The sequence below is a fragment of the Macrotis lagotis genome, chromosome 1 (assembly GCF_037893015.1).
Source record: "Macrotis lagotis isolate mMagLag1 chromosome 1, bilby.v1.9.chrom.fasta, whole genome shotgun sequence".
NCBI lineage: Eukaryota > Metazoa > Chordata > Mammalia > Peramelemorphia > Peramelidae > Macrotis > Macrotis lagotis.
The window spans coordinates 32,988,896-33,011,664 of record NC_133658.1 but is presented as its reverse complement, the minus strand read 5'-3'; the positions used below and the strand labels follow the sequence as shown (position 1 = coordinate 33,011,664).

The 22,769-nt window shown below is 41.0% G+C and overlaps 1 protein-coding gene across 5 annotated transcripts in view; it reads right to left on the bottom strand.

Moving 5' to 3' along the window:
• DNAH6 (dynein axonemal heavy chain 6) overlaps positions 1-22,769 on the bottom strand; it is a 227,602-nt gene that overhangs the window by 22,671 nt on the left and 182,162 nt on the right. For all 5 annotated transcript variants that reach the window (XM_074196146.1, XM_074196126.1, XM_074196152.1 and 2 more), the window contains 8 exons: positions 22,139-22,372; positions 18,342-18,477; positions 16,201-16,358; positions 11,789-11,979; positions 9,042-9,202; positions 4,992-5,080; positions 2,297-2,443; positions 450-588 (listed from right to left, as the gene is read on the bottom strand). In XM_074196146.1, coding sequence (XP_074052247.1) covers positions 450-588; positions 2,297-2,443; positions 4,992-5,080; positions 9,042-9,202; positions 11,789-11,979; positions 16,201-16,358; positions 18,342-18,477; positions 22,139-22,372 — 1,255 coding nt within the window. The remainder of the gene's footprint in view (positions 1-449; positions 589-2,296; positions 2,444-4,991; positions 5,081-9,041; positions 9,203-11,788; positions 11,980-16,200; positions 16,359-18,341; positions 18,478-22,138; positions 22,373-22,769) is intronic.

The following is a 22,769-nucleotide window of genomic DNA, read 5'->3' as shown; positions in this document are numbered from 1 at the left end:
AATCTTCCCCTCTGGTCACCTTCTCCATAGTATGGATAAAACACTTATTGTAACATAAATAGCTTTTCCTGTCTGCTGATCCAATGCCATTCACATAATTTGGGAACCATGAACCATCATCAAAGTCAAGTTTGCCAATGTTCCTGAATGGTGCCAGTCTACTCCCTTACAGTCCCGTTCATCATATTGATAAGTTTTCCTGGTCATGACTTCTCAATATGTGTTCTTTACCCCATTAGAAATAAGTTCCTCGAGGACAAGATTTTGTGTTTATATTCCCAGCATTTGGCAGTGCCTTGGCACAAAGAAAATACTTAATAAAAACTTTTACTCATTATTAGAAAGTATCAGTTTAGGTGCCAGGAAACTGAAATAAAAGGCAGAGTCCTTGGGTGGGTTCTAGGGAAAAGTCTGGGGATGAGGCCCCCGTGCTGAAGAGGCTGCCATACCTGTAATGTAGATCAAGGCATCCCATGGTATCTTTCCTTCTTGACAGTAAAGGTTTAGATTAAGTAAGGCACATTCTCTATCACTGTCATTAAATTCATAGCAGATATTCCAACCAAGGGGGCCAAATTTTTTCCTCTCCTTGAATTTGAAGTGAAAGAGATAATATTTGAGTGGGTCAGATTTCCTCTGAGTAAAATACTTAGTACAGCAAGTATTAGACTTTAATTTTATGTAATAATTCATTTAAATTAATTTAAATGATTATTTATTGATATCCCCAACAATATAGAACATTGGATAGGATGCTGAATACTTGAATGGCTCCTATTGTCTCATTTAATGACTCTGGGTAAGTCATTTAATTCTTCTCGGTGTCAATAGCAGAAGGGGTTTGGAACTAATGATTTCTCAGCTTCTTTCCAGCTCTACCACTATGATCCTTGAGTTAGAAAGCTATCATAGAACAGGGATTGGACCTATGATTTTATTTCTATCAGGAACACCTGAATGAGGAAGCTCCTTTTCCTTTTCCTTTGTAAGTTATAGTTGAGCAGTCGAGGATACTTAGAGAGTTTCAGTGACTTGCTCAGGGTCACAGAGTCATTGTGTGTCAGAGGTAGGATCTGACCCAGGTCCTCTTGCCACTAAGGTCAACTTTCTATCCTCAAGAGACCACACTGACTCTCCCATCATCATAGGCAGCGTGGTTTTGTGGAGAGTGTTGGGCCTGAAATAAGGATGAATTGAATTACTCTCAGACATTTTCTATCTGTATGACACCAAGAATGATTAAATGATGGATAAGTAGACACCTGGAGGCCAGTTTGACAGGTGGATAGGTAGGGTTGTGGATGGCGACATAAATAATGGATGAAGGCATAGGGGGATACTTATATAGATGGATGATGGATAAATGATAGGTAAACGAATGGGTGTATGAGATTTTAGGTGGATATATAGCTAATAGATTATAGATGAAGAGATATAGAAATGAAGAGAAATAGATAGAAGGATGACAAATAAAGAGATAGATAATGAAGTAGCTAGGTGGTTCAATGGAGAGAGCATTGGACTTGGAGTCAGGAAGGCCCGAGTTCAAATACCATCTTAGACACTTACTAACTGTATGACCTTAAGCAAGCCATTGAACATCTATTTGCCTTAGTCCTCTGGGGAAGGAAATAGCAAGCCGCTTCAATATCTTTGCAAATAAAATCCCAAGGATAGAATTGGCATACTATGGTCCACAAGGTCACAGAGAATAGAACATAATTGAACAACTAAATCACATATAGATGATAATACATTAGACGGATGATAGATAATACATGAAAAATAGATGGATGATAGATATAGATGGATAGATAGATGATAGGTAGAGAGATTATAATAAATGAAAGATACATGGATGTAAGATATAGATGAGTAGAGAGATAGGCAGATAAATTATAATAGATGAAAGATTTACATACATGGACAGATTAGATAAATTAAATGGATAGATACAGCCAAGGCATTTAAAAGTCCACTATGGGGGCGGCTAGGTGGTGCAGTGGATAGAGCATCGGTTCTGGAGTCAGGAGTACCTGAGTTCAAATCCAGCCTCAGACACTTAATAATGACCTAGCTGTGTGGCCTTGGGCAAGCCACTTAACCCCATTGCATTGCAAAAAAAAACAACCTAAAAAATAAAAGTCCACTATGGTGCCAGATATTGTATTAAGCGCTGGAGGTACAAAAAAAAAAGCAAGAAAAAAAAGATATTCCCTTCCCACAAGAAGCTTTCTTTTTTAATGAGAAAACAATGCCTATGATACTGTTATAAGAAATAAGAAAAGGGGAGTACCTGAATGATAGCATGGAAGAAACAAATGCCAAAAATGATTTTTCTCCAGTCCTTTCCAAGTATATTTTCTTCAAAAAATGAAGGGGTCATTTCAGTAAATGCTCTTCTGATATTTGCACGGAGACCTTTTGGAGGTTCATTGGTAACCTGGAATTAGAAAATATAAATTAGCAATTATTTTAGTTACTGTGGTTCAGTCATTTTTCAATCATCTTTGACTCTTCATGACCCCCCTGTTCAGGGCTTTCCTGGCAAAGATACTGGAATGGCTTATCATTTCCTTCTCCCAGCTCATTTTCCAGATGAGGAAACTGAGGCAAACTAAGTATCTGAGGCTGAATTTGAACTCATGTAGGACCAATTCTTCACCCCTATAATATTATTTTATTAGTTAGCAATTATTTAGTTTAGGTTACTTAAAAATTTCACTTATTGTCTGAAAACCACTAGGCAAATGTAGAGCAATCACAACCACGGGTATTCATGCAGCTTCCAGGTCCTTGGCAAAACAGGGTGTGAGGTGGGAAAGTACTTGTGAGGCTCAGGGCTGAGGGTGGTATATTTATACCTAAGAGGCTTGGCAATAGATTAAATGCAAATTTTCCTATATGTGGGCCAAAGAGATTGGAATGTTCAGACCTTCTCCATTGGAATGGACTTGGGATTTGCACTCATTCTCCTATATTTAGGACTATCTTATGCTTCCTTACCTTGCCCAGTTTGTAAAGCATATTGTCCTATATTTGAGTAAAGAACTAGGAAATGAATGCCTAATGCGTTTGATGGGTGTGAGACTGGTGATCATCATGCCTCTCTGCATGTTTCTGAGAAGTCAGCATCTCAAACTATTTATAGACTAGCATTTACACAGAACCTTCAATTTTGCAAAACACATATATGTGTGTGTGTGGGATAATGTATTAGTCTCATTTTATAGAAGAGGAAACTGAGGCAGTGACTTGCCGAGGGTCACATGCTGCTAAGTGTTTAAAGCAGGAAGTTCAGATATATCCAATACATTGCCTAGTTCTCCACTAGTACCTTTTTCCTCTCCTTTTCCATATGATAAAGCAATGATGATAGCAGCAAGATTCTGCATTTTAATAAAACTGATCTGAAACAATATCTCAAGCTGCACTGTCACTAGAGGCACTCAGGTATCTAGATTTTTCATCCTTCCCTTGGCATCTCTAACACTTTCAGCTGTCTGTGCCAAGTTAATTTTGGCAATCTGTAAGGTTATGACAAGCTCTGGTTGCCATTAGCCTTTTTCTTCTCCCCTGTGGGTAACTTCTTTCCCTTCCTCATAGAGCTTTTTTTGGGTTGAGTTCTGGTTTTGGAGGGGCTGGTCAGGCAGATGATCATGCCAATGTCCTCTGTGGTTCACGTGTAACTTAGACTCTATATTCCTTATTATCTCTCTTAGCCCGAACTTTGCTTTTTTGTTTACTCTTTTGCAGGTAACTCATTCATGGACTCCTCACAATAACAGTTTTTAAGTGCATCAACTAGAATATATAAGATTATGAAAGAAATCAAAGGCTAGTGAAAATAAAGATAAACATTGTTTTCCCATCCAAGTTCATATTAGACTCTAAACCTCTTGAGAACAGGGTCATTTTTGCCTTTCTTAAATTTCCAGGGCTCAAATTAATAAATACCTTTTGACTGACTTGGGGTCTATGAACCCTCAGGTTAAGAATCCATACTGTAGACAGAGCTCAGGGTAAGGTCCTCAGGTAATCTACAGAAGGTTTGACAATTGTGTCCTTTGCATGTTACTATCAAACAGTAAATTTGAGTCTTCAATGGGACTTGACATGAAGGAATATATATTTTCAGGTTTTAGAGAACAAAATTTTCTAGCATTAAAAATATGATGTATATATTCTTAAAAAATTCAAAAACATTCCTTTTTGTCCTCCCTGAATGTAAGGCAAGACCACAGATGAAGTGTTCTTTGTCTTGTCCAGGACAAGATCTCATTGAATAAGTTAAGACTCTTCATGGCCCTCCTTGAGTGGGCATCATGGCAAAGTGTCTATCATGCTGGCTTTGGAGTCAGGAAGACAAGGCTTCAGATTTTTGCTCTGTGATCCCAGGTATGGTACTTAATCTCAGTAGGCCTTAGTTTACTTATTCATGTAATGGGGATAATATCCATATTAGTGTCTATCTCATGGGATTATTTTCTAGTTTAAGTGAGATAATGTACTGCAGAGCCCTTGACAAACTCAAAGTTGTACATGTAGCAGTTTTGATTACATTTGGCATGTTTGAATTGAATGGAAATCACTTTTCATTTTTGAAAGCAGTGGCTTGGCTTAGGACCACCTTCTCTTCCATGAGTTCTTTCTTGGTCCCTCCTGATGTTAACATCTTCTCCCAGAAACCACTTTTTATCTACTTTGAATAAACACACATGGCCCTGTTTTCTCTCCTGATAAAAGGTAAGCTCCTTGAGGGTAGGGATGCCTTCATTTTCATTGTCTTGAAATTTGGATGCAAAGCAGGCAGTGAACAAATAATTGACTGATTATGATTGATATATTTTAAGCAAAGTAATTAAAAATGAACCAATCAATAATAATCATTTAAACTCTGCCAATGTGTCAGGTGATAGATATTCAAAGACAAAAATTAAATGATCCATTTATCAAAATCTGTAAATACATTATGCTCACAAATACATTACCTTGACAGAATTCTGAAGGACTGTAACAGGAAATGTGGTACTAGGCATGGAACTCAGAAAAAGTCGAAAAGTATCTTTAATTGAAACATCTATGAAAACATACACACAAATTTGTTTTGTTTAATAAGAGCTTATACATTGAAAACATAAATATTAGGCTATACTGTTACATGAGATTAATGACTTTGTCTTCCTTTTATAGAAAGACTATATAAATAATAAGCTATATTATATGGTAATAGGCAATCTACATTACCAAGATTTTAGTCAAATATTTAACAAAGTCTCTAATACTATTCAAGAAATGAGGACTGTGTGACAGTTCATTTAGGTGGGTATGGAAATGGTTGACTAATTGGACCCCAAATAGTAATTGTCAACATTGATGTCAATTGAAAGACTTCCAATGGTATACCCCATGGTTCTGTCCTTGGTTCTGAGGATTTAATAGCTGACAAGCTTGGCAATTTTTCAGATGGCATGAAGTTGGGAAGGATACCAGCATAGTGGATAGTCATGAAACTTTCTAATATGTTACTCTATTTATAATTGGTACTTAGGGACAAGGGTTCATATAGTACAGAGAATTCCTTAGTGAAGAAAATCCCCTTACCAATGTAGATTGGTTCCTTCTCTGCAATTTATAATCTTGGAGTGCTGCCCAGAGCACAGAGAATTAGGAACTTATCTAGGGTCACACAAAAGTGATCCTTGGAGATTGTGAAGAAAAAAATAATAAAACTGTATTTGGCACTTTTAAGTACAAGTCTGCCAGAAAGGATTTTATTTAACATTATTCTAAATATGAGTACTTTCTAGCTTAGAGAAAAAGATATGTAAATCAGGGAGGTCCTCCATGTTCTTAGATATGTTTCTTTGCCAAGACAATTTGCAGTAATATTTATGTAACAACTTGAACAAGGACAAAAAGTCATAATAGATCAACATCACATTTGGGTTAGTATTTGGAAACAATAGCCACTACACATTTCTTTCCTTGACTACTGCTCCCTCAGGATCTAAAAGAGCATCCCTGTTCAGCATTGAAATTAGTTCCAAGTAACAAAGGAAAGTTCCTTTCTTCTTTGCATCACAGTTCAGGGAAGAGGAAGAAGACATAAAGATAAATTGAGAGAAACCTTTGACTATCGTCTTTAATCTATTTCCCTCAGAAAGGTCTTTTCTTTATTCTTCTATGAATTTTCAAACAGAAAAGATCTGGAAAAGACTATAAACTGAAGAAATACTTATTTCTTAATATTTCCAGAGAAGTTAAAAAGAGAATTCTTTAATAGACTAGCTAGATATAAATAGATAATAGAATAGATACTATTTGTGGTGGCTAATAAGTTACCTGCAATTTAATCCTAGAGTTGTAGAGGGAGGAAATAACTCCTATAGTGTTATTCCTGCAAATTCTCACTTAAAAGGATAAACATCATATTACCCCTGCAAAACCCTAATATACAAAATAATACTACATGTCACTTTGAGAAATGAGTTCCATTACATTTTAGGACCCAGAAAGAATGTAGGATTGCATGGCACCATGTATTGAGTTTGTTGTTCATTAATTTCAGTCCTAACTCTTTATGAGCCTATTTGGGGTTTTCTTGGCAAACATTTTGGATTGGTTTGCCATTTCCTTCTGCAGTCTATTTACAGATGAGAAAACTGAGGCAAACAGGGTTAAGTGACTTGCCCAGGGTCACACAGCTAGTGTCTTGAGGTCGGATTTGCATATAGCAGACATACAGTATATAGTCATTGAATTAAACTGTCGACCCACTATTTGTTGGTGAACACATGGACTGGAATTCTTCTGTATCACACCTTGGGGTTGGTCGATGACCTTGGAATATGTTTCAGGACTTATTCTTTAACAACTCCTCAGCAGAGTTGAGACTGGCCACTGTAGGAAAAGCCAAATTTCTGCTTATGGCATGACATAGTCATGGGGCAAGTCAAGAGGGATTTTCTTTAATGTTAGTTTTAATAAGTGCACTTTTTATTATTCAGGAAGTAGATGACAGAAAAGGAGATTGTAAGATTATAAGAGTCTGAGAACTGCACTGGGGTTTAAGAAATACTACAAAACCCAAGGAAGGGCTGGGCTGTCATGGATTGGTGTTATTTTCCATGAAACATTTTTGTGCGTATGAGGACAAGAGATGCTCAGAATGATTAAGACATGGATGGGTTGGCATCTTCCTCAGGGGAGAGAGTGTCTATATTGATGAGATCACAGCTTTATTGAAGTATTGTCATGAAATTCTTGAATGCTAGCCTTTAAGAGACCTGGTATTCTAACCTTTTTGTTTTATAGAGAAGGAAACTGAGGCTTTAAATGAGTAAGTGATCTGCCTATAAGAAACGAGGTGTCCGTGCCACATCTTCCATGATATATTGGCTTGGATTTTGGGAAAGGCTGAGTTTTTTTGTGTTCTAGTCAATGAACTGATTACCTACTATGTGCTAGGCCACTGAGGATATAAGAACAAAAAAATGAAAGCAGTCTTACCCATAATGAGGTTATAGTCAAAGCTATCACTGGGCAGGGACACTCGCTTCTTCCTCTCCTTAAGTGTCCTGTCCTGGCCCTGCTTCCCCACCCCCGGAGCACAGGACATACTCAATATCTAGCAGAGTTTGGTATCATTCAACATTGGTTGGAATTAGATTTGTGGGACTTTTGTTCTCTCTGATCCATGAAGTTAGGAGAGATGCCAGGCCTCTGATTTCAGCAACCTAGAGGACTTCCAGGTGAGAAACTCCCTTCACCAACTCATAGTCTTGGAGAGTTACCTAGAGCCACTCACAGGTTAAGGGACTTGCTCTGGGTCAGGAAACTCATATCTGGCAGTGATGGGGCTTGAGTCTTAGTCTTTCTAGTTGTCTCTCAAGAAAAATGAATTTATTAATTCAGTGTGATACAGTAAAAAGGGATGACTTGGGCTCAAGGTGTAGTTTTGGTAAAATAATAAATGATTTTAATGAAGAGAACCTTATATAAGAAAGAGCTCCTTTCTCCTCTCTCTCCTCTCTCTCTCTCTCTCTCTCTCTCTCTCTCTCTCTCTCTCTCTCTCTCTCTCTCTCTCTCTTTTGTACAGCATCTAGTCTCAGTATGTCTAATGGGATTTCCTCAATGCATGCACTGGGAGCATCTCCCTGAGATGAAGTAGCGAGTTCTAGGATGAAGATGTGTACAATTGATCCTTTAACACATCATTCGTAGCCAAAGCTGCCATCCTCAACCCTTCAAAGTCTGGGCTTGTCTAGGTAGGCCTATGAAAGATAGCCCCATGAAAACTGAGACAACTCTTTGCTACAAGCTCAGGGAGATATAAATCTCCAAATGAGTCGGGAACAAATTCTAGAATGCCCAGTTGGGGTTTTCAGTTGAGAACTGTCCATGGAGATTACCTGGCCGAGATAAAGGAAGACTGGGCAGTGGGAGAAAAGGGGGGAATGCTGCCCCTTCTTGAAGATAGAGTCAGACACATTCCGTAGGTCAGTGAAAACTATTGCAAACCAAAATGACCACGCTGACTTAAATTTCTGATAATGTGACCAGAAGATGATCATAAGCCTGTTAAATAAGCTCTCCATGTAGAAATAAAAACTTTAAGTGGCAGAGAAGGTGCATATCTGCATTGGTGGAGATAGTTCCCTCACATGAGACTTCTCTATAGTAATTCAATAAAATCACAGGCCCAGTACCAATTCCAACCTCAGTTTCCCTCATCTGGAAAATGGAGATAATAATGGCATCTTCCTTATGACCTTGTTGACAGGACTAAAGGAGTTAGTATAGATAAAGTTGTTTGGAAACCCTAAAATGCTATTATGCTAGTGTGATGGGAATTTGATTCATGCCTAGACATCTAAGATAACGTCATCAATGTGAAAGCTACCATCTTAGATGGTCGAGGTATGCATCAAACCACAATTATACCCTACCCCATTTATTTTTTCAGTCTTATTGTTACCATGCTTATGGGGATTTTGTTCTGAATTTAAATAGAAAGAGTCAATAAATAGTTGGCATACTTGGTTCTGTAAAACTTTTAATAAGCTCTTCCATAGGCAACATCCACGATACTGCAAGGTGACAATTTTGAAGAAATACCCAATTTCCTGATTTCAAAGCATCCTTAATCATCTTTTCAGCAATAGGTCCTTGACCTTGTCCCAGTGAAATTGCTTGTACTCTGAAATAAACAGAAAAACTCCTTGGGTTATTTTTAAATGCAAATATTGAAATCTAATAAACATGGTAAGATCTTAGGGAGAAAATATATCTTCCCAAATATTCCTTTAAATATCTCTATTAAGATAAATTCATCATTTAAGCTAATGACTTTGAGAAATTATTGAATGAATCAGACATGTACTTGAAGAAATGATATCTTACGGAATAAAAAAAAATTAGGGGAACTTATTCTACTCTCTTGACCTTGTTCCTAATACTATCTGGAGAGTCTTGTTCTTTGATGGTATTAGTTACAGAGCAAGTTAACATTCAGCCATAGCTAGCACTTCCCTGGGAGAAACAAGTTTAATGATTGGACCAATAATCTAGAAAAAGAATGGCATTACACAGTTATCGTACTTCTCATTATTTTTAGTTATCTGCTTCTATAATGATCTCATCTTCAGTATCATCTCCTGAGGATTTAACCTCCACAGTGTCATCAATCTAGGAATCCATGTGACTTCAACAACATATCCTTGAGTCTTTGAAAAAATCTCTTCAGAAGGATGCATTTCTTTTTTTTGGGGGGGGGGAAGGGAATCAAGATTAAGTGACTTGCCTAGGATCATACAGCTGGAGTCTGAGGCTGGATTTGAATTCAGGTTCTCATGGCTCTGGGGCCAATGCTCTATTTGTTGCATCACTTATTTGATCAATGATCAATTTCTTGAATGGGTCCTCTTGTCTAGGTTATTTATTACAAGAAGTTAATATGAATTAGGAAAGGGAAATTAAGAAAAGTGAAGGAATCCATTTGTCTTTCTTTGGCAGTTAAAATATGAATTTTGCATCGAAGGTAGGAAAAAAGTTGAAAGTACTCGTGGCCAATTGTAATTTGTTAATAATTTTTTAAAAAAAGTTTAACAAGATTGTTTTAATCATCTCAAATATTATGGAGATCAGAAACATGTATATGGTGCAGTGCATAGAGTACCAGCAATGGAATTAGGAAGACTCATCTTCCTGAGCTCAAATTGGACCTTAGATACTTACTGGTTTTGTGATCCTGGGCAAGTCACCAAACCCCATTTGCCTCAGTTTCCTCTTCTATAAAATGAGTTGAAGAAGGAAATAACAGACTTCTTCACTATCTCTGCTTAAGATATAACCCAAACAGGGTCACAAAGAGTTGGAAACAACTGAAAAAATGACTTTTCATGAAATTAGAAGCTATAATCACTGTTTCTGCACTTTAAGCCTTATTTTGATAAGAGATTTCATTGGCATAAAAACTCCCAGATGAATGCACTCCCTCCACTAATACAGGTCGGCATCTTCTTGACAACCTGTAATTCCAGAAAGCTTCCAAGAACAATGAGAAAGTAGATAACTTGTTACACTAGTAGGTGTCAGAGATAATTTTCCTGACTCTGAGACTGACTCTGTATTTACTATTCCACACTGCTTCTTTTAAGATCAGAGTTAGAGCTTCAAGGAGTGTTGGAAAGCTTCCAATTCAATCGTCTCATTTTACAAAGGGGAAAACTGAGGCATGAAGTCAGCAAGGGATCTTTCTAGGGTCACACCATAAGTGTCTGAAGCAGGATTTGAGCCTAGTTATCTGATATATGCAATGTATTACCTACATCTTGCTTTAAAACTTGACAAATAGTTTTTTGCATATATATTTTTTAAAAAGGACACATTTAATCAAATATTAAAAAATCTCTTTTTTTAACCTCTTCTTACATGGTTAAGTAGAAAAAAATTCCCAATAGAACAAATTTTTTTTTGAAAAATTAAAAAAATAGGGGCAGCTACATGGTGCAGTGGATGGAGCAACTGGCCCTGGAGTCAGGAGTACCTGAGTAATAATTACCTAGCTGTGTGGCCTTGGGCAAGCCACTTAACCCCAATTGTCTTGCAAAAAAGCCTAAACAAAATAAAAATAAAAAAATACATTTTACAGAAAACTCTAGAATTCATCTCTTGCCTTTATTTAGGGATTTCTCAGTCTAAGACTATCTGTTCACCTGTCTCTCCCCTTTGCCCTGCTTCTTTTCTCTCTCTCTCTCTCTTTCTCCCTCTTCTCTCTCTGTAAGGATTTGCCCATAGAAAGTTAGACTTAGAAGCAGGAATACAAGGATTTAGGTCTTGCCTCTGAAACACAGTGACTGTATGACCCTAAATAAATTACTTTATTATTTTTCCATACAACTCTTTAATATCATAAGTTGTACAGAAGATGCAGAAGTAATGCAAACTTTTCTCACCCAGGGAGAAAAAAGAGAAGCATTTATTTATTTAGTTCCTACCACGTTCCTACCTACCCCTCCCTTCTTCTTTCTCTCACTCGTGATGCTCAGACTTTTTCATTTATATCGAATGTAATAAGAATCAGCCAGAGGGCATAATACCAAGTTAAACTTAGAGTCAGAAAGACCAGAGTTCAAATTGTTCCTCAGACACTTACTAGCTGTACATATCACTTAACCTCAGTTTCCTCATCTGTAAAATGGGCATCATAATAGCACCAACCTCACAAAACTGTTGCCACACTTGAAAAAACATCTTGCAAACTTTATCCTCATAGTATCCTTACCTTTCTGAATATCCACTTTCTCTTGCAAATCTCTGAAAGGCTCCCATCGGATCTGAGCCTGTGCTTAAGACGAATATCAGAGGGGTGAAGCAGGACATATCTTGATAGAGTGTTGCTAGATCAACTGGTGGATTCTCTATAAATTGTTTCCCTAGGTTTTCAATCACAAATTCTGTAACAGCAAAAACCACCTGGAAATTTTCAAAGACATATTTTCAATGAGACCCATTTCTAAAGTCGTCTGTTTTAACACATAAACTTCCTTTTTAGCATATTATTTCTTGAGAGAAGAGGAGGGTCTACAGCATTATTTGCTACAGGGTGGTTAAGAACGATGAGGATGGAGGACAAGTCAACATATCTGCCAGTGAAAGAAATCACTGGGAACTCAAGAAGGAGGAGGAGATAACGAACTTTCTGGATAATGATTGCATAGGACTTCTAAGTTGGTGGAATAATTTCTTTGATTAATTCTTGTAAATAATGAAACCTTGGATAAGTCCCCAACATTAGACTTGGTGGGTACTCTGTTTGCATCTCTCTAACACACCTATTAAGAGATGTTGTTTATTGAGTTTATTTCTAACCTCATGTGACACTCCCCCCCCCATTTAATACTGCTTGACTGCCATGTTTGTCATTTATTCTTTCTTCATTTCCCATTTTTTAGCATCTTTAATTCCCTTAAATACTTAATTTAAGCATCACCTTCTCCATGAAACCTTTTTTATTGGTCACCTGCCCCTGTCCCCAATTGCTGTTGTTTTTTTGTCCTTCATTTTTAGAGAGGACCAATGATATTACCCTGTGTGACTTGTGTATGAATTAGATTTAAATGAGATGAGGTTGCCTAAAAGTCACCAATCCCATTCTCTCATCCAGAGTCATTGAAGTCCAGTGACAAGACAAAAGTCAAGGCATTCTCCACAGCACTTGCTCCAGTTGCCTTCATGGCCATTGGAACAAATTATTCTCATCCATCCATTCCTCCAGGGGAAGTTTCATATGTTGGGATAGGCATCCCATGACTCATCAATGGATTTGAGGGTTGTTGGTTACCCTCAACCTGGTTTAGCCCATCTGCTAAGAAAGTTTTCCCAGGGTGGCTAGCACTTGGATGCAATTTAATCACTTAGTATTAGTCAACTTTTATAGAGGGGGTATTAGTTTCACAGATACAGCAAGAACAAACGTAGAAACATCTCCAAAACTTTGTGGGCAAAATCCACCCTATATCACCTTGATCTCTTAGGGGTGGGAATCAAGGTCTTAACTTGGCTCAGTTCATGTTCGAAGACAGTAATACTATCAGATGAATCCTGGGCTGGGTCCTCTTGCCCCAGGGTCATCCTTGTTTGGGGGGAACATCAATGATGTGCTGGCCACAAAACCCAACCTAATTCTGACTCCTAGGTTTCCATAAGGCATATTTTTGACTTTTGAAATCCCCAAGGTTAAAGGTTCCATTCTGAATGAATGGAAAAGAATAAATGAAAAGACCAAGGAGGCTCCATTTCTTGAGGGTCATATAGCCTTACAGGGAAAATAGTAATTCAAAGACAACTCATTTAATGCAAAGGTACAGTAAGAAAAGTAGCAATGAAATAAATCCTCCACAGATCTGGGACACAGACTCCCAAAATATAATCACACCAGTGGAAAAGGTGTACATTCCAAGATAATATGAGTGGGATGCCATATACATAAGGGGCATGTATGGCACATATTTTGAGGGAACACTCCTATGGGACAGTGGTGGATAAACCTAAGATCAGGGAATTGAAATTTGAATTCTGCTGCAGACCCTTAGTAGTTGTGTGACCCTGGGCACATCACTTAACCTTTGCCTCAGTTTCCCATAATGGCAGTACTTACTTCACAAAATATTATGTGGATAAAATAAGAGAGGCTACACAAAGTGCTATATTCAATGCCCAGGGAGGGGGCTGGGGGAAGGGGATGAAGTCTGCTTTTCTTGTGGTCACTTTCAGATGTTGTTCTGCTGGTTTCCTGATGACTGGTAGGTGTTGTTCCACTGGATATTTATTTTAGGGAGCATCTTCTGCAGTTTCTGGAAATCCTATGGCATTCTCAGCTGAGGTATATTTTTGTCCTCATTAAAGGAAGTATAGACTGACATCCCTCTCCTAACTGAAAGCACACATAGTAAGTTTTGATTCTTTTAGTTATGCAGGTTCTCATATATACCTCATCATGAGAAAGGGGGATATGTGTGTGTGTGTGTGTGTGTGTGTGTGTTTGTGTGTGTATCTCTTTTCTTTTCAGGAGATTGTTTACCTCCTTGGATCAAACTCTTTTGGAACACCCTCCACTAATCTAGCCAAGCAATTAATCCATCTTTAAACTTACTTTCCCCTGATTATCAGGAACAAAGTCTCTCCCAAGCCTCTATCTGACTTAAAAAGTTGCTTTCTTTTTAATGACTTACCAACTGCACACTGCTAACTTTAAACTAATTTTTAGGGGAAAGTTTCATCACACTTCTAAGAGTTATCTGGTTTAGAATTTCCATGGATTTTTCTCTCCCACAAGTTGATTCTTTAGATGAGTCTTTCAAATGAAGAGGAGGGAGGGAGATGAAAATCTAAAACTTAGGTAGAGCTGAAGCAAGTCATAGGAATCCATCCAAATGTTTGTTTTCAAATTCCTATTTTAAGTATATATATATATATATATATATATATATATATATATATATATATATATATATATATATATATATATATATGTAACTGGCAACAACAAGTCTCTCAGGCTCTGAGCTACTCTAGTCCTGATTTATTGCTTTCATGGTTTTTTTTTAAATTTTCATCATTACTCTTGGATGCCATTGTTTCCCAGTGCTTCTTCTGGTTCTGAGATGTTATGTAGAAACATCCCACCATTTGCCATATGTATGATCTTAACCTCTTTCGTGTTTGTTATTCATTTCATTTCCATTTGACTCTTTGTGTTCCCCTTTTTTGAGTTTTCTTAGCAAAGAAATTGAAATGGTTTGCTATTTCCTCCTCCATCTCATTTTCTAGGTGAGGAAACTGGGTTAAGTGACTTGGCCAGGGATCACAAGGCTTGTCAGGGTCTGTCACTAGACTTCCTAATTCCAAGCCTTGTGCCCTATTCACTGTGCTGACCTCTCCTTAACCTCGAGGGATTAAATGAAGAAGTTAGCCCAGATCAGGATGTATCAAATGCAAATAAAAATGGATCCTTTAGATGTCAAATATTGATTTGCTATTGTTGTTCAGTCATTTAGTTGTATCCAACTCTTTGTTACTCCATGTGAGGTTTTCTTGGAAGAGACACTGGAGTGGTTTGCCATTTCCTTCTCCTGTTCATTTTCTAGATGAGGAAACTGAGGCAAACAGGGTCAAGTGACTTTCTCAGGGTCACACAGATATCTAGGAAGTGTCTGAGGTTGGATCTGAACTCAGATCTTCTTGTCTCTAGGCTCAGTGTTTTATCTGCTGCATTACCTAGCTGTCCATATTTCGATTTTGAAAACTACACATTGACATTAACTCTGTGTGTTGTACTTTTACTGATTTTGCTAAATATTTCTCAATTACATTGAGAAATAGTATCGAGAAAGTTTTGTCAGCAACTGTTGGCCCCTATGACAAGCATACTGTTTTTAGGTAATATCTAAGGTAACTTACAACTTTAAGTCTTTGAGCCTATGATCTATTTTACTTTAAGTCTTTCCTAAATCTTTTGGTTGACACATATCTTTCTGTTTATTGTAGACAAACCCCCAGGTTCTCATCTACTTGGTTGTGTAGGCATGAGTCCATGGTATGATGCTTCCATATATCTCCATTACTACCTTGGAGAGCTCCCAGCCACTGCCTATTGTTCGGACAATATTTATGAATAATTTTGAAATCCCTCAGATAGGGAATCTGAACATTCACACCTTAGCTAGAGGGCTTGCTTTATTAGTACATGAAATTGAGAATTAGTTATGGTTGGCTCATGGTTACTAGTGAAACAACACACTAAATTAAATTAGGGCAGCTAGGTGGATGGAGCATCATCCCTGGAGTCAAGAGAATCTAGGTTCAGAGTTGGCACTTGATATTTACTAGCTGTATGGCCATGGGCAAGTCTTCAGCCTGATTACCTTGGATCCAGGGTCATCGCCAGTCATCCTGATCCCTATCTGGTCACTGAACCCAGGTTCAGTGACTTGGCATGCGCCCCCCCCCATTCAAATTCAATTCACATGCAGGTCATGGCATCGCTCCTTTGATATCATGATCTTCTTTGAGAACAATGGATAAACATCACATCACAGATTAAATTAATCTGGGAATCATAAATGAATCATAAATTGTGTTAAAGGGTAAGATAAACCTACTCTCTGAGTTTCTAAAAGGAAAACATAATCCTACCTTTTCTTCTTTAAAGCATTTAATAAGAATTAGCTTCTGAAACATGCTCAAGTTTTGATTCCAATGGTTTTTTGGAGTAATTGAATTTTGATTTATTGCTTCTGTGCTATCAAGATAGCCTTCCCAGACTGGTGGGTTAATATAGGTTTCAAAATTTCCTGAAAATTCAATTTTGGAGAAGAATTAAAATTAGTTTGTAATGAGTAAATTACCACAGCTCAATTCAATCTAGTATTTATTCAGGGCCTACTAAGTGCTAAATTCTTTGGGAGATACAGAGATTAAATGAGACATTCTCCCTTCTATCATGGCTTTTACAAATGAGGAGGGGGGATATGATGCATATATAAATAACTGAAATTAAAAAAAAAGCATGGTACATTCATAAGAGTTAAGAGAGGGTGGCTTCCTGAAGTATAGTGGTTGCCCTTGCTAGGGGGCATTTTATTTGTTGTATTTTATCTAATCAACCCTTGCCTTAGTTATTTGATAAAAGGATATTTTAATTCTCTTAAGAATTCCCTTGCTTTTCCCCAGTCTTAAACTAGTACTGGTGGCCCGACTTCCCTATTAAGCTAAAGGAGGCTTCCACAGGGGTCTAAGATCACCATCTATTTATTCTTACATAATCACCAGGCAGAGACAAAGGCAAAGAAAAGATATTAATAAAAGATTAAGTGATTTCCTATCATTAGAGGACACATAGTCCCAGAATCTGAGTTCAAATCCCAGATTTGCCACATCTGTGTCCCTTGGGGAGATCATTTGATTACTATGGGTTTCAGTTTCTTTATCTGTAAAATGAAAGGATTAGACTAGATGACTGCTTTTGTTCCATTTAGCTCTATGAACTATGATCCTATGATGCCAAGTAAGAATTAGATAGAAACATCTTAAGATGTGACTGCCATCCTGAATATGGGGCATAATCTAGGCTGGAGATAAAACTGTAAAAAACATCACAGTCACTAGGCACCAAAGTCATGGTAGAACTGCCAATGACTGTATAAATTGTTGTAGCTTTCCCCTGACTTCTTGGTCCTCTAGTATATGTTATACTCTTTGATATTTTTATGTACTTGTCAGGATCAAAATAATAAAAAGTAATGCCTATGAATGGGGTCTTTTATATGAGGGGAGAGTTACTGTTCTGCTGAAGCTATTTTCATTATTTTTTGAGTCTCTTGAATTTCCCAAATATCATATGCAAACAGAGATATCTTTTATTAATATCTTTCCTTTGCCTAAGAAACTTCATTTCCTGTCTTACTGCTAAGTTAGCATTTTTATTTCAACTAAAAATATTTCATGTTTGCAATGGTGAAAAAGAACTATAAAGTTATTTAATACTATTTCTAGTTATTACCACTAGTGATGGTAAGAAATAAAGCTATTTCAAATAGTAGTGATGAGATCTTGCTGGTTCTTTGCTCTTAATGGGAAAACTTATAGTGTTTTAGTTTTAAAGCTAATGATAGGTTTTGGTTTCAAGGAAATATTTTTATGATATAAATAAAACTCCTCTTATTAGAGTGCAAGTTCCCTGAGGGCAGGGATTGTTTTGACTTTTTCTCTGTATCTCCCAACACTTAGCATCGCAACTGGAATACAGTTAGTGCTTATTACAGGTTTTGTGACTGATTGATAGATACCCATAAACAATTCTTCTCTACTATTTAAGGAAATTTCATTGGTGGGGAAAATTGAAGTCATTTTTTAACCTGTTGAAGAATACAGTAGAGAATGACAATCTCAGAAAGGGGGGAAAGTGAAGCAATAATTAGGGGTGACTTGAGAATTAGGAAATTTCCCAGTGAAAAAAGATCAGTGTTGGAGTGGATTCATTAACAAGCATTTACTATATTTTTTTTCCTTAAGGATCTGATTTCTTTCTCATCACATTCGACTTAGATCAATGTATAACATGGAACCAATGTAAAGACTAAAAGACTGCCTTCTGTGGTGGAGGGAGGGAAGGGAGATTGGGGGAAAAATAGTAAAATAAATAAGTAAATAAATAAATAAATAAAATTTAAAAATTGCTAAGTAAAAAAAAAAACCCAAGCATTTACTGAATGCCTACTTAGAGATCATGATTGCTATAGATGTAGAGCTCAAGCCCTAGGAACTTGTCACATTACCGATTTCGATTGAAATAGGAGCAAGCAATATTTGTAATGAAATTCCCTTAAAAGCTGGAAAGGCTTCTTCCAAGTCAAAACAGGTAAACCACATAACATCTAGGAGCCAGGGGATGTCAGGTTTGGGAAGGCGCTCCTAGAGGGGACAGAATGCAAAAAGAACAATTATTCACAAAGACAAACACAATAAACTCTTTTTATCTTACTATGGTGTAACTCAATCTCTTGCCCAAGCAAGAAAAATCTTCGTGGATCTTCTAGCAGTGTCTGCCCCCCCCCCCAAAAAAAAATGATCAGCTATTGAAAGGTAGGTGGGTTGAAAAAGTGAGGGAAACAGTATAATGGTAAGAACCCTGGACTCGGCTGTCTGCAGTCCTGGGTTCTAGTTTTGACCCTTGCATCCAACTAGCATATGGGTCTCAGTTTCCTTATTAATGAAATGAGGAAGGTTCTTCTAATTCTATCCTGTCTGCTAAATTTCTTGTGAAGTGTTCTCATGGAGAGTAACAATTGAAGCTTAATAAAGCCTTCCTAGGTGAAATGCATCAGCTTCTAGGAATCATAGTCCCAAAGCTGCCAGGAGGACAACATAGGCTATGGAGGGTGAGGAATACAGTTGGTACTAGCATTCGAGAAAGGTAGACTCCTGGGATGATGGAGAGGGAGACAGGTGGGGTAGAGCAGGGAGCTGGATTACATCCTCTTCCCTGTTGGGGTGGATATCAGTTGAGGTAGGGATAGCAACTGGACTTAATTCTATTGATATGAGAGATTCCTAACTTTGTCCTAATCGAGTCAGTAAATGAGTTGCTCAGCTTAAGTTAATGACACAATCGATAGATGTTAGAGACTGGATTTGAACTCAGGTCTTCCAGGCTTTGAGTCTGCTCTTAAACTTAAGTGTGAGGATAGAGTCAGGTTTCATTCATTATTCACACACACCCTCCTCTCAGTCACCTTCTCTGAAGCTAAAATAAACTTTGAATAAAAGGAACACTTGTCATAAAGTTGAATTAATTCAATTGTGAAAAGAGAAACTCAAGAGCAAATGCAGGTCTTGAGATACAAAGAAAAGAGGCAACGTGGAAGACTTGGGGGCTCCATAGTTGAACACTGTGGTATTCAAGTGGAACTATGGGCCTTGACCTTTTCATCTGCCACATGGGAGTGAGCAGGGGAGGATGCTGGCAACAGTGAAGCCTTTTCCCTTCTACCCTGGATGTTCATCAATCAGGTGCAGCCTTTCTGTTTAGATTTTTTTTTCTCATCAGATGCAGCTAGAGTTAGAGGACTTGAGTTAAAATGCAATCTTAGACATTTAACAGTTACTTAGCTGTGTGACCGCGGGCAAGTCACTTGAGCCCATTATCTTGCCCCTTCCCCCCAAAAAAAAGAATTTCTGCTCATCAAATTCTTTCACTGTGATTTATAACTAACATTTTCACTTCCTCTTTCCCTGGTCCTACTAAACGCTATCAGACTAAGCCTTTTTCTACTCAAGTATTTTTTTGCTGATGGGAAAATGAATGCTAATGGACCAAGGTATTATTTCTCTCAGATCAACATGTTAAGAAGAATTAAAGAACTAATTCTAATGGTGTGGATTTTAGAACACTAAGGCAGATGTTTGTGGCCAGAAAACATTTTTAAAAAGTATTTTGGGGGCGGCTAGGTGGCGCAGTGGATAGAGTGCTGGCCTTGGAGTCAGGAGTACCTGAGTTCAAATCTGGCCTCAGACACTTAATAATCACCTAGCTGTGTGGCCTTGGGCAAACCACTTAACCCCATTGCCTTGCAAAAAAGCCAAAAAAAAAAAGTATTGTGCAGGTTTTCATATCCTCCACTGGTGGTCAGAACAAGGTCCTAGTTGGAGAGAGCTCAATCTTTCTCCCTGGGGCACATATTTATTTGTTCATTTCAAGGCTATGGAGCATTTGGAGTGGGGTTTACTGTCTCAAACACCAACTTGAGGCCATGAAAAGAACAGCAAAAGATACCGAGTCAAAGTTTTAAGAATATAATTGATAAATAGTGAAAGGATCTAAATAAGCAGTTTAGAGATGAAGAAATTAATGCAATCTGAAATCATATGGAAAAATGCTGCAAATCATTGGTTAGAGAAATGCCAATTAAAGCAAGATTGAGGTGCCACCTCACATCTAAACTGGCTAAAATGACAAAGAAGGAAAATGATCAAAGTTGGAGGGAATATGGAAAAACTGGATAAACACAATAACAACAATTGTGCAGCCCCTTTGATCCAGCAATACTACTATTGGGTCTATATATCCTAAAGAGATAAAAAAGGGAAAAAGATCCACATGTACAGAGATATTAAGAGAAGCTCTTTTGTGGCAGTAAAGAATTGGAAATTAAAGTGATGCCCTACAATTGATGAACAAACTGTGGTGCCTGATGGTAATGAAATGTTACTGTTCTGTAAGAAATCACGAGCGGGTGGACTTCAGCAAAGCCTGGAAAGACTGGCAAGAACTGATGCGGAGTGAAGTGAGCAGGGCCAGAAGAACACCGCCTCACAGCAGCACTGCGTAAGGGCCAACTGTGATGCGCTTGGCTCCTCTCAACAGCCAGGGAGCAACAACTCTGAAAGACTCGGGATAGAAAACGCTGGCGCATGCAAAGGGAAACCTGCGGAGTCTGAGGGCGCACCAAAACATTCCGTTTTCGCTTTGTCAATCTTGTTTTAGGTTTTTTCTTTTTTCTCACGTTCTTCCCCCTTTGGTGCTCATCTCTTTCCTTCACACCGTGACTGCTGTGGCAACGGTAATCATGACTGCACATGTCTAAGCTGTGTCAGACTACTTACTGCCAGGGGAGGGGAGGAGGCGGCCCTCAGAAGCCTGCACAGGGATGAGTGTGCCAAGTGGAATGCATGGATTCGGAAAATTGTCATTGCAAAAGTACAGGGACAAACAAAAGAAGTGGGGGAAGGGCCAGCAGCCCTGCCCGCGCACGGCCCTCTTCCCCTGGCCAGCTTGGAGGAGTGGTCTGTGACCCAGTGGAGGCGCGCCGCCCCCGGCCCCGGCCCCGGCCCGCCCCGGCCCCGCCCCGCCCCGCCCCGCCCCGCCCCGGCCCCGCCCCGGCCCCGCCCCGCCCCGCCCCGGCCCCGGCCCCGCCCCGGCCCCGGCCCCGGCACCTTTTCCAGGCCCGCCCCGCCCCGCCCCGCCCCGCCCCGCCCCGGCCCCGCCCCGCCCCCGGCCCCGGCACCTTTTCCAGGCCCGCCCCGCCCCGCCCCGCCCCCGCCCCGCCCCGCCCCGCCCCGCCCCCGGCCCCGGCCCCGGCACCTTTTCCAGGCCCGCCCCGCCCCGCCCCGCCCCGCCCCGGCCCCGGCCCCGGCCCCGGCCCCGCCCCCGGCCCCGGCACCTTTTCCAGGCCCGCCCCGCCCCGCCCCGCCCCGCCCCCGCCCCGCCCCCGCCCCCGCCCCGCCCCGCCCCGCCCCCGGCCCCGGCCCCGGCACCTTTTCCAGGCCCGCCCCGCCCCGCCCCGCCCCGCCCCGGCCCCGGCCCCGCCCCCGGCCCCGGCCCCGGCCCCGGCACCTTTTCCAGGCCCGCCCCGCCCCGCCCCGGCCCCGCCCCCGGCCCCGGCCCCGGCCCCGGCCCCGGCCCCGGCCCCGGCCCCGGCACCTTTTCCAGGCCCGCCCCGCCCCGCCCCGCCCCGCCCCGCCCCGCCCCGGCACCTTTTCCAGGCCCGCCCCGCCCCCGGCCCCGGCCCCGGCCCCGCCCCGGCCCCGCCCCGCCCCGCCCCGCCCCGCCCCCGCCCCGGCCCCGCCCCGGCACCTTTTCCAGGCCCGCCGAGCCGCGCAGGAAGAAGCTCCACTCGGCCTCGGACAGCTCCTCCCGCTGCCGCAGGATCTCCACGCACAGCATGAAGCTGTAGATGAGCTTGTGCTGCTCGAAGAGGCCGCGGGACACGTTCACGTAGGCCGTCAGCAGCGTCTGCTCCAGCAGGATGGCCAGGCGCTGCTGCAGGTTGTCCGTGTGCTCCGAGCCCTCGATGGTCGAGTTGAAGAGCTGCGGGGAGAGGCTCCGCTGGCGCCCCCGAGGTCCGGCACCGCGCCCCGCCGCCCCCCGAGGTCCGGCACCGCGCCCCGCCGCCCCCCGAGGTCCGGCACCGCGCCCCGCCGCCCCCCGAGGCCGGGCACCGCGCCCCGCCGCCCCCCGAGGTCCGGCACCGCGCCCCCGCCGCCCCCCGAGGCCGGGCACCGCGCCCCGCCGCCCCCCGAGGTCCGGCACCGCGCCCCGCCGCCCCCCGAGGCCGGGCACCGCGCCCCGCCGCCCCCCGAGGCCGGGCACCGCGCCCCGCCGCCCCCCGAGGCCGGGCACCGCGCCCCGCCGCCCCCCGAGGTCCGGCACCGCGCCCCGCCGCCCCCCGAGGCCGGGCACCGCGCCCCGCCGCCCCCCGAGGCCG